General features: G+C 39.5%; 1 protein-coding gene across 2 annotated transcripts in view; it reads left to right on the top strand.

The window, feature by feature from the left end:
* Positions 1-12,326, top strand: part of ache (acetylcholinesterase (Yt blood group)) — a 40,375-nt gene that overhangs the window by 16,108 nt on the left and 11,941 nt on the right. For both annotated transcript variants that reach the window (XM_061912355.1, XM_061912354.1), the window contains 3 exons: positions 10,705-11,183; positions 11,245-11,468; positions 11,543-11,803. In XM_061912355.1, the coding sequence (XP_061768339.1) occupies positions 10,748-11,183; positions 11,245-11,468; positions 11,543-11,803 (921 nt within the window). In that variant the 5' untranslated portion in view covers positions 10,705-10,747. The remainder of the gene's footprint in view (positions 1-10,704; positions 11,184-11,244; positions 11,469-11,542; positions 11,804-12,326) is intronic.

The raw sequence follows: 12,326 nt of genomic DNA, 5'->3' as shown, positions 1-12,326 counted from the left end.
ACAACCTTTCCAGTTCTTGGTCTAATTATTCAAAAACCAACAAGGAATGTTAAAATATGTGATACAAAAACACAACGTGCCCACTGAACTATGTGTACATTATAAAAGAAGTCGAATAGTACCATACACAATTGAAAAAATAAATAAATAAAAAAACATTTAGCCCATTTACCTTAGGCCTGTTGAGTAATATGCAAAACAATCACCACACTTGTACTAGAGTTTGAACATGCAGTGGTACGACCTCTACTTAAAAAAACCAAGCCTCGACCCCTCTCTCCTCTCTAACCTTAGACCTATCGCTAATCTTCCATACATTTCCAAAATATTAGAGAATGTTGTCTACAGTCAGTTGTTGCCCCTCTTAGAGGATAATGGTATCACTGAGCTGTTCCACTCCAGTTTTAAAGCCCTCCACAGCACAGAGTCAGCGCTTGTAAAAGTTTTTAACGATATCCTACTGTCAACTGATTCTGGTAAATATGTTGTCCTGGTGCTTTTAGATCTGTCTGCTGCGTTCGACACCGTCGACCACGCGACCTTAATTACTCGTCTTGAGAACTGTGTGGGTATTAAGGGTGCCACCCTCAACTGGTTCCGGTCGTTCCTAACCGACAGGAGTTATTGTGTAAAAATAGACGGTTTTATGTCTTCCACAGCTCCTTTACCACATGGGGTCCCCCAGGGCGCAATCCTTGCCCCAATCTTATTTGCGCTTTACCTTCTTCCCTTTGGTTCTATTTTTAGAAAGTACGGTATTGCATTTAATTTTTATGCCGATGATTGCCTGATCTATTTTCCCATGGCACAAAACAACACGGTTATTCTCATTGACTGCCTGCACAACATCAAAGCCTGGCTTTCAGCTAACTTCCTGAGCCTAAATGAAGCCAAAACAGATGTTATGTTGTTCGGTCCAAGTCGCTCTCCCTCCCCCAACGTTGACCTCGGCATTCTGACCCCGTATCTCAGCGACTGTGTCACAAACATGGGGGTAAAGTTTGACTCAGATTTTAAATTCGAAAAAAAAATCGAAAATAGCAAAAGTGAAACCGCTTCTATCAGGACATGATCTCGAGAAATTAATCCACACCTTTATCTCGAATCGTTTAGACTACTGTAATGCCCTGTACGTAGGCATTAGCCAGGCCTCCCTCGCCCGCCTGCAGCTTGTGCAGAACTGTGCTGCTCGTCTGCTAACACAGACCCGCCGACGCAAGGACATCCCCCCCTGTATTAGCGTCCCTTCACTGGCTCCCTGTGCGTTACCAAATTAATTTTAAACTCCTTCTATTTGTTTTTAAATGTCTAAACAACCTCGCGCCAACATATCTCTCCGACCTCCTTCAGCCTTAATGCCCCACCCGATCCCTAAGATCAGCCGATCAGCTGCTACTGACGGTCCCTGACACAAGGCTGAAGCTTAAAGGTGACAGAGCTTTAGCCGCTGCTGCTCCCAAGCTCTGGAACGACCTACCTCTGAGTGTTAGACAAGCCTTCTCTCTTCCTGTTTTTAAATCTCTTATAAAAACATACTTTTATTCCATGGCTTTTTACACTGAGTGATATCCATCCTGCAATGGCACCCCATTATACACCTGCTGTGAACCTGTTGTTATGCTTTATTTATTATATCTATCTTATTTATTTATTATCGTGTTCTGTTTGTGTTGTGTTGTTTGCTCGATTCTCATATTATATTTTAACCGGCCCATTGTACAGCACTTTGGCTACTACCCCTGTGGTAAATTTTAAATGTGCTATATAAATAAAGTTGATTTGATGATTTTGATTTGATTTGTGTTTTAGTTGCTTGAGGTACTTTGATAGAAAACTTGATGGATTGATAATGGATTACAAAACTTTAAGGAGATCGTCAGGGAAATAAACAAGGAAGGAATGGTTCACATACTCTTAATATTCAATGTTTTATCGTTTACACTTCATATATTAGTGGCGGGCAATCTTATCCAGCGAGCACATATTTGCCATCTTAATCAGTGGATTTGGCTCATACATATTAGCGAGCAATTTTAATCGGTGCGTATATGATTGATGATGACCAAAGATGTGCAGACAGGTTCTAGATGTCCGTGGTCCTTTTAGTTACAGTATTTGTTTTTACACAAGCGTATTTAAATTGTTTGCCTTCCAACACAAGAACAAGGGCATTCATCTGTTTTGAACGTTATTTCAGTCCCACCATCTTTTATTATTCCACCGTGATTCTAGTTCTACTGCATCCATGTAATTTACTTGTGCAAATACTCTTAAAGGCACACTGTGTAACATTTTTTATTATTCTGTTGCCAGCAATGTAAATAGTAGAATAACGACATAATCGGTTTCAATTTAAAAAAAAAAAGGTTTATGAATGTTACAAAATTACTTTGTTAAAGAGTAAATTTGACATACTGTAATTGTATTTTGTGGCAACTATTGTTTGACATTCTGCACTAGCTCAATGCTTTGCAATATTGTTTAATGTCTACAATTGTCTTACACGACGATTCACTCCATACTTGGTAGTCTGGATTACACTCAACATGCAGCACTGCGTAAAAACAAGCTTTTGACTTCATGGCTTCTGTGATTTTTTTTTTTTTGTGCCTCAAGTTGACATTTTGCTCCTGGGGTAGACTGATTTTTATATGGGGGCCACCCTTGCAGAACTCTGTGCCACCACTGAAAAAATAGTCTGGAGACGCCACTGAAACGGTCAGACATCTGATACATGTTCGGGTATCTTTACAAAATTAAACAAGCAACTTAAAAAAGCAGTACTACATCAATGGTTAATCAATTTACTTCATTGATTTATGCATTGTTCAATGATTGTCTGTTTTTACTTCTACATTTATTGTTTGTACATTTATCTGTAGGATATACATTATAATTAAATTAGTTATTTCAAACAAATTAGTAAATTCATTTGTATGCATTTTATTTTCATTTACTATCAATCTATCTCTATTTTTAACACCTATTTTTCCCCTTTCTATTTTTTTATCATTTTTATTCTCCCTTTTGGATGACACTTAAACACAGGAATTGAAGAAACTTTAACAAAAAATAAACACATACATTGTGTGGATTAATTATCAGTAAATGCTGAGACACAAAGAAATGGTAACATTACATAAGATATGCTTCCTCCTACTCCTTTGCAGACAAATGTGTGCTGGTGTTATTGTGATGTTTGTTAAGTAGGTTCAAATAACTTGACGCAAACTACTGCCAAAATTATTAGAGTAAGTGCAATCCTTTATTGAAGATTCAATGACAATAAATTCAGTATATGTCTAATCATATATTAGCAAAACAGATAACAGTTGTCTCCCACCTGTCTGCTTTGAGGTTGCTATTTATATCATGCAATGTATGGTTGTCATAGTTACAAAATTAGCATCATGGCCAACTGTGTGTGTGTGTGTCTGCGCGCGTGCATGCATGTGTGTAGGGTATTGACACTATTTTGGAACATTCCCGTACTGTTGTATAGAGGATCTATTTTGGCCATGTCAACTTTACGCACCCACACACACACACACTGCATAATAACATTGGATGTATTGAATAATACAGCAAAGTGAAACTATCATGTTGTCTTTCCTGAACAACTGTTTTACTTATAGACCGGGAAACATTATCCATCGGACATCCAACGATTTGCATGCCAATGTTGTATATTTTTGTGTGTGGCTTACACGGAGCACTAATTGTACTTTTCATGGCTGTAGAATCACAGTAGTTCGGGGTTGTCCAGGGGCCGTTTTCAGCCTGCAACTAATTTTTCATTGGCCCTGAGCAAATTTATAGAAAAAAATATATTTAATAAAAAAAACAGATATATCATTAGATGATGTGTCCATCGATTGGCTAGCCACCAATTCAGGGTGTACCCCACTTTTAGCCCAAAGTCATCTGGGAGAGGCTCCATCTTCCCTGTAAACCTACTGAGGCTAAGCGCTGTTGAAAATGGATGAATGCCTTATTAAATGTTACACTAATTTGTAGGGGTGTAAAAAATAATTTGTACAAACCAATAACCGATTTTAACTTTAGAGATATGAATATATTGTTTGGCAAGCCTCTGGATTGATCAATATGTAGTAGGGTTGTACGGTATGCCGGTACTAAGAAAGTACCACTAATCTAATTAATTGAAATCTGTACTATACTAGCCTTGAAAAATACCGGTACCGTTCTTTCATCTGAACGCTGCTGTGCGGCGGTGCCTACAGAGCCAAGGCGCATGATGTTGAGTGTTTCAAAACACAAACACGAAGGGCATACAATCAATAACATCTTGGAGAGGAAGAATGGCAAAAAACGGCAATTCTACTGGTTAATAAAGAGGGTGCGGGAAGCGCAATATGGAGGTATTTGGGATTCAAAATTAACAATAAAAGTGACGCTTTGGACAGGGAGGCTCCGCTCTGCAAGTGCTGCTTTAAAACACGCCTTGCCAATAGTGGCGATTAGTATTACAACCTTTGCTTCAGACATAGGCAAACTTTTAAATAATAAGCATTCAAATCTGCACAAGGAGTTTTAAAGAGTGACAGGTAATAATGTAGTTGTTACACCTGTCCTGCTGTTCGGCTCACATGCAGACCGTAGTCTAGAAGTACAGGGCAGTCGTTCCTTCCAGAGTGGATGTTTTCGTCGGGGGTAAGACTCTTCACTTTGCCCGGCAATGGCTCTGCTAAGCTTTGCTTTCCGATCAGAATTCAAGGCCACTGATTTGTGAAAATATGGTTGCTTTGTTGTTAGTTTTGCAGGACACAACCGGACCCGTTGATCACTCTACTGCGCAGTGCACGCGCTACCTCTCTCTCTCTCTTTACTCGGCCACTCACTCACTGACGTCACTCAGCCAACACGTTGCCATTTTTGCAAACGCACACACTGTATATCTCTCGCATGAGTTAACCAGCTCCCCTGTTGTGCACATGTAGATACGTAGACGTGCACACAGCTGATTGGCTTAATGCCAAATGATAGCGGAGTTTAAATCGCCAAATTAGCATCAACTAATGCAAATTGAATTACTACATTTTGTAACAAATTCCTACAATTTGTGTTTTATCTTTAACAATGTGTATTATGCCTGCTACATGTCTTATCTGTGTACTTTTATCCATAGTTTTGTTTTTAGTACTTGCTAATATGTGTATTTTTCTTAAAGCACAGACCAGGACTGGCAACCATAAATAATGAGTAATTTAATATAATGTCAGTAAAACGTTCTGTTGTATTCCAACCTAATCCTTGATTATGGCAGATTAAATGTAATATGGAGTCAGAGGGGTTAGTGCGTCTGCCTCACAATACGAAGGTCCTGCAGTCCTGGGTTCAAATCCAGGCTCGGAATCTTTCTGTGTGGAGTTTGCATGTTCTCCCTGTGAATGCGTGGGTTCCCTCCGGGTACTCTGGCTTCTTCCCACTTCCAAAGACATGCACCTGGGGATAGGTTGATTGGCAACACCAAATTGGCCCTAGTGTGTGAATGTGAGTCTGAATGTTGTCTGTCTATCTGTGTTTGCCCTGCGATGAGGTGGCGACTTGTCCAGGGTGTACCCCGCCTTCCGCCCGATTGTAGCTGAGATAGGCGCCAGCGCCCCCCGTGACCCCAAAAAGGGAATAAGCGGTAGAAAATGGATGGATGGGATGGAAAATTGTAAATGTGTTCTTTAAGTGAAACAAGAAATGCCCAATGTGTTTAATGACTTTGAATTTATGTTTTACCTTGTACAATTGTTCTTTGAGTCTGAGCGTTTAATGTATTGTAAGATTTTCTGTTAAAATAAAGCCAATATTGACATTTTTTCTAGTTACCTTTTGTTTGGAAAAGTATCTATATACATTTTGGTACCGGTACCAAATTATTGGTATCGGGACAACCCTAATATGGATCGGTCGAAGTCCGGTCAGTAAGTTATTAATCGGTTGATTGTAGATCTGATTCAAAATATGGCCGCTGCAATATTGTGAGACTTTTGTGATAACGCAATACGAGAGTACTGTTCTTGTTTGCGACTGACAATGATAGAGCAGCATAGCAGACAGCACCGCAGCTCTTAATCTTACACCGCTCATTAGCGACCCAACCTGTCCAAGTCTTAAATGCCCAGAGAACTCTTCCCATCTTGATCTTTTTTTGACAAATGCATCTCATAAATACTCTGATATTGGTATTTTTGCAAGTGATTTTAGTGACCTAAGCTACCTAAGCATTTTTGTGTTAAATCTTTTCATCATAATTTTTGGGTCTTTGATTGGTCCAAGGTCACTCGTGATGTTGAGTTTGCTTGGAAATGTTTTCATGATGCATGTATCAATATTATAAACAAGTATGCTCTTCTATGTAAATTCAGACTGAAAGTATTAATCATTGGTTCTCTCCTGAATTGTCCAGTCTACGAAAAGAAAGGTATTCTTCCTGGGCCAAGGCTAGAAACACAAAATCCCAAGCTGACTTGATGTTTTTTAGGCATCTGAGAAATTGCTTGACTTCTCTTGTCAAGAAGTCAAAGTCTTCAGTTTTATGTGGTGCGAACCACCAGTTGCTTAAATGACCCTAAGAATTTCTGGAAAGTCATAAAATAGCTTATGGAAGTGAAACCACAAATAATCCGCCAAACTGTATCGTGAAAGACTCAAGTAGTCTGATAAATTAGCCATACTTGGTTTTAATGAACATTTTATTCCTTCTGTTTTTTTATTTTCCTCCTTATCACCCACATCCAAATCAGCCGAATGATCAGAAAGATTGCATGTCACCAACCCTTCACATTTTCATAGCTAATACATTTAGTTTTACTCCTATAGATGTGTTTGAGGTCAAGAGAGCCTTACCACAACTGGGTCCTGGTAAAACTGCAGGTCCTAACAAACTTGAGCCCTTCTTTTTAAAGATAGCCGTTGATTTTATAGCAGAATCTCTTGCACATATTTTTAATCTTTCTTTGTCCAGTAATGAGATTTCTAATATATGGAAATTAGCTTACTTAATAACTAAAGAACCTTCTCCAAGTTATACATGCTAGCTAAAGTTTTTAAAAAGATTGTTACTGAACAACTGAAATAATTCTTACACACCTATAGTCTGCTTTCTCAAAATCAATAAGGTTTCAGATAAAAAAATATAGCACCATAACCGCTGTTATCAACGTTGTGGTTGACATCATTGGCTATTGCAGTGTAAAATATATTGTGTAGCTATATTTATTGACCTTTCTCAAGCATTTGATACAATCGACCATATCATTTTGTCTGACAGACTGCACAGAATTATATCTCAGCATGTTGTAAGTGGTTTTCGAATTTCCTGTCCAATAAAACCTAATGCATCCAGTTTGCTGGGTCCTACTCATCTTTCCTCCCTGTATTAAAGGGTGTACCTCAGGGTTCCATATTAGGTCTGTTGTTGTGTCTCATCTATGTAAATATACTCTGTGATAATGTGTCAGATGGGGCGTTCTATTTTTATACAAATGACATGGCCACACGGTTCATCCCCTGCTGTACTGCAAAACTTTGAGGTCCTACAGTCTGCTTTTGATGTTGTTCAGTTCCGGCTGACCAAGCCAAGACTAGTGCTAAATTCAAAGAAATCTAAGATTATGTTATTTTCAAATGGTAAAGAACTGCCATTGAACATTCCAAAAATATCAACTGCTCATTAGGTTATATTTGAAATGGTCATGACATATAAGTACTTGGAGATTGATATTGGTGAGAACTTGTCTTTTAAAACACACATAGAAAATCTTGTAGAAACAAGTCCTGTTTTTCCCTTCGAGTTAGGAAACGCTTGATTCTGACCACTTTTATGCCTTTGCTAGATTATGGAGTTTTTATGCATGCACCCGACACTTATTTGAAAACAAATGGATGCTGTATATCACTATGCTTTATGCTTTGGTACTTGAATTGGCAACCTTTTCCACCATTGCACTTTGTATGCAAAAGCAAACTGCTAATCTTTGTCAGTCTGCAGATTTTCTCGATGGATGTTATTTTATATATATATATATATATATATATATATATATATATATATATATATATATATAATATGCGTGTATATGTACAAACCCCGTTTCCATATGAGTTGGGAAATTGTGTTTGATGTAAATATAAACGAAATACAATGATTTGCAAATCCTTTTCAACCCATATTCTATTGAATGCACTAAAAAGACAAGATATTTAATGTTCAAACTCATAAACTTCTTTTTTTTTTTGCAAATAATAATTAACTTAGAATTTCATGGCTGCAACACGTGCCAAAGTAGTTGGGAAAAGACATGTTCACCACTGTGTTACGTCACCTTTTCTTTGAACAACACTCAATAAACGTTTGGAAACTGAGGAAACGATTTGTTGAAGCTTTGAAAGTGGAATTCTTTCCCATTCTTGTTTTATGTAGAGATTCAGTCGTTCAACAGTCCGGGGTCTCCGCTGTCGTATTTTACGCTCCATAATGTGCCACACATTTTCGATGGGAGACAGGTCTGGACTGCAGGCGGGCCAGGAAAGTACCCGCACTCTTTTTTTTACAAAGCCACGCTGTTATAACACTTACCTTGCTGAAATAAGCAGGGGCGTCCATCATAGCGTTGCTTGGATGACAACATATGTTGTTCCAAAACCTGTTTGTACCTTCACAGATGTGTAAGTTTCCCATGCCTTGGGCACTAATACACCCCCATACCATCACAGGTGCTGGCTTTTGAACTTTGCGCCTATAACAGTCCGAATGGTTATTTCCCTCTTTGTGCTGGAGGACACCACGTCCTCTGTTTCCAAATATAATTTGAAATGTGGACTCATCAGACCACAAAACACCTTTCCACTTTGCATCAGTCCATCTTAGGTGAGCTCTGACAGTGGTTTTATGAAGTGTTCCTGAGCCCATATGTTGATATCCTTTACACACTGATGTCTGTTTTTGATGCAGTACCGCCTGAGGGATCAAAAATCCATAATATCATCGCTTACGTGCAGTGATTTCTCCATATTCTCTGAACTTTGTGATGGTAGAATCCCTAAATTCCTTGCAATAGCTCATTGAGAAATGTTGTTCTAAAACTGTTCGACAATTTGCTTACACAGTGGTGACCCTCACCCCATTCTTGTTTGTGAATTACTTAGCATTTCATGGAAGCTGCTTTTATACCCAATCATGGCACCTAACTGTTCCCAATTAGCCTCCACACCTGTGGGATGTTCCATATAAGTGTTTGATGAGCATTCCTCAACTTTATCAGTATTTATTGCCACCTTTCCCAACTTCTTTGTCACGTGTTGGTGGCATCAAATTCTAAAGTTAATGATTATTTGTAAAAAAAAAAAATCTTATCAGTTTGAACATCAAAATGTTGTCTTTGTAGCAAATTCAACTGAATATGGGTTGAAAATGATATGCAAATCATTGTATTCCGTTTATATTTTCATCTAACGCAATTTCCCAACTCATATGGAAACGGGGTTTGTATATATATATGTATATATATATATATATATATATGTATATATATATATATATATATATATATATATATATATATATATATATATATATATATATATATATATATATATATATATATATAACTCACTTCTTGGTCTAGTTCCCGGTTATATATGTTCTTTTATGTGTAGAGAATCCAATCGCTATAGTTTCAGGTCACAGGGCATCCTTGGCGTGTTGGTTCCTAGAGACAGCACAAAAAAAGCCTTTAGATGTGCTGCTCCATGGTCATGGAATTAATTACAAAAGAATCTAATGACTTTGGGGGAATTTTAGACCATTTAAAGGATTAAGTAGCGGTTTCTATTGGACAAAGTGCTTTTTATAACTTGTTTTTACCCACTGCATTTTTTATGTTTACGTTGTAAGTAATTTGTACTTTTAACTATAGTGTGTCTCTGCTCCTGTTTTTGTTGTTCTATTTCTTTATGAAACCTGTTTTTGCTGCCCCCTTGGCCACAGGTCACTCTCGCAAAAGAGATTTTAATCTCAATGAGTTTTTCACCTGGTTAAAAAATGAAAGTGAAACAAACAAGCAATTAAAATAAAGACATATAAAGTATGGGCACTAAGGATGAATAATTAAATATTGGAGGAAAAGTATTGACAAAAACGTCCAAGTCATAAGTAATAGCTGGATATAAAAAGGAAGCAATAATTTATTTGTAATGGTCAATGAAGTATACAGGGTGTCCCTAAAGGGGAGACACAAAGGAAATGCTATTTTATCCAGTAAATCTTCCTAAGCATATCAAATTGTGCATGTTATTTGTTTAAATTCCAAATGTTGAAAATGTAAATTCTTGTAATTATGCGATGTGTGAACGCTTTAGTGTAATAAGGCCAATGTTTCATGATAAAACTCTAGCGTGCAGACGGCAAGCACAAGCTGGGAAAGTAATGATACCGACTCATCTGTGCCTGTGTTGAATATTTTATAAAGCTTGCTGGGAAGCCCACCTACACACCTCTCCTCCCTCTCCTCCATGTGTTTATGTTGCGTGTATGACATCTTCTCTTCCGTGAAATTGTCACCTTTCAGATGTGTCCTTGTGTAATTGGCTTTGTGTCCTCGTCTTGTTTGTCTACCTTTCTCTCTGTTCTTCATCCCTCTCCTTGAGCAGTAATCACATTACTTTGTCTCCTTCTCTGTCCGTCTGCAGGGCTGAGGGGAAGCAGAAGAGAGCCTCCATCTTTGCGTCCATCATGCAGCGCGCCGTCCTCTTCCTCTTTTCCCAGATTCTCCTCTTCGTCTCTCTCCTCGTCCCTGCAGTCTCTCCTCAGAGCGAGGCAGACCTAACCGTTCTGACCCAAGGGGGCCTAGTGCGGGGCTTTCACATGCCTGTGCTGGAGCGGGGCCATGTCACCGCCTTTCTTGGCATCCCCTTTGCGGAGCCGCCCATGGGGAAGCGACGTTTCCGGCCGGCCGAGCCCAAGCAGCCGTGGTCGACTGTGTACGACGCCATCTACTACCCCAATGCCTGCTACCAGTTTGTAGACACCACCTTCCCCGGCTTCATGGGCAGCGAGATGTGGAACCCAAACAGGGAGATGAGTGAGGACTGCCTGTACCTCAACGTGTGGGTGCCCCCCTCACCCAGACCTCACAACCTTACCGTCATGGTGTGGATCTACGGCGGAGGTACACTTATATTGAACATTTATTTCACATGGACAATTTGAAACGATCACATCTTTTGCAGGGTTTTACAGTGGTTCTTCTTCACTGGACGTGTATGATGGTCGTTACCTAGCACACAGCGAGACCGTCATTGTGGTCTCCATGAACTACCGCATCGGGGCATTTGGCTTCCTCGCTCTGGATGGCTCCTCCGAGGCTCCGGGAAATGTGGGCCTGCTGGACCAGAGGATGGCCTTGCAGTGGGTTCAGGACAACATCCACTTCTTTGGAGGAAACCCCAAACAGGTTCTCGGCCTGTTTCCCTATGCTTTATTCAGCAGGGGTCAACGCTGACTAGTGTTCTATTGCCTCACAAACAGGTGACCATCTTTGGAGAGAGTGCCGGCGGCGCTTCAGTGGGATTTCATCTTTTGTCTCCAGATAGCCGACCCTTGTTCACCAGAGCCATCCTGCAGAGTGGCGTCCCCAACACGCCCTGGGCAACCGTCAGCCCAGCGGAGGCCCGCAGACGAGGCACGCTGCTGGCCAAGCTAGTGGGCTGCACTGGGGGCAATGATACCGAGCTGGTGGACTGTCTGCGCACCAAAACAGCCCAGGAGCTTATTGACCAGGAGTTTCAGGTATTTAGGAAGTTTCATTAACATCTCTGAATGTACAGTATCTTTAGTACTTTTACTTCTGAGTTGTACTAAACTTTTTAACTGAGGGCCGGATACAAAAAAATTAAATGATGTGGAGGATTACAATACATTTGAATTTACTTAACACGTTAATGTCAATTAGGGTTGCGCTATTTAGACAGTATCCGTAATAAATGATATCAACGACAATAGACCTTTTAATACTATCGTTATAATGTGATAATGCATGTTGATGACACATTTCTAGCTGTGTCCCGCAAATTAGACAGCAACAAGCAAACAAATGCGTCCTCAGTGCAATGTTGCGTCCTTGCTCGTGTTTAATGTTCCTCCATGGCAGCAACTAAATCATGTGTCTTACAAGTATCATTACTGGAAGACTAAGAATAGACCTAGACTTAGACAAACTTTATTGATACACAAGGGAAAATTTTCCACACAGTAGCTCAGTTACAAAGGATGAAAAGGGTAAGGATGGAAAGGGTAATGCAGGTATAAAGTA

The sequence above is a fragment of the Nerophis ophidion genome, linkage group LG10 (genome assembly GCF_033978795.1).
Source record: "Nerophis ophidion isolate RoL-2023_Sa linkage group LG10, RoL_Noph_v1.0, whole genome shotgun sequence".
NCBI lineage: Eukaryota > Metazoa > Chordata > Actinopteri > Syngnathiformes > Syngnathidae > Nerophis > Nerophis ophidion.
The sequence above is the reverse complement of the archived record's forward strand: the minus strand, read 5'-3'. Positions and strand labels throughout refer to the sequence as shown.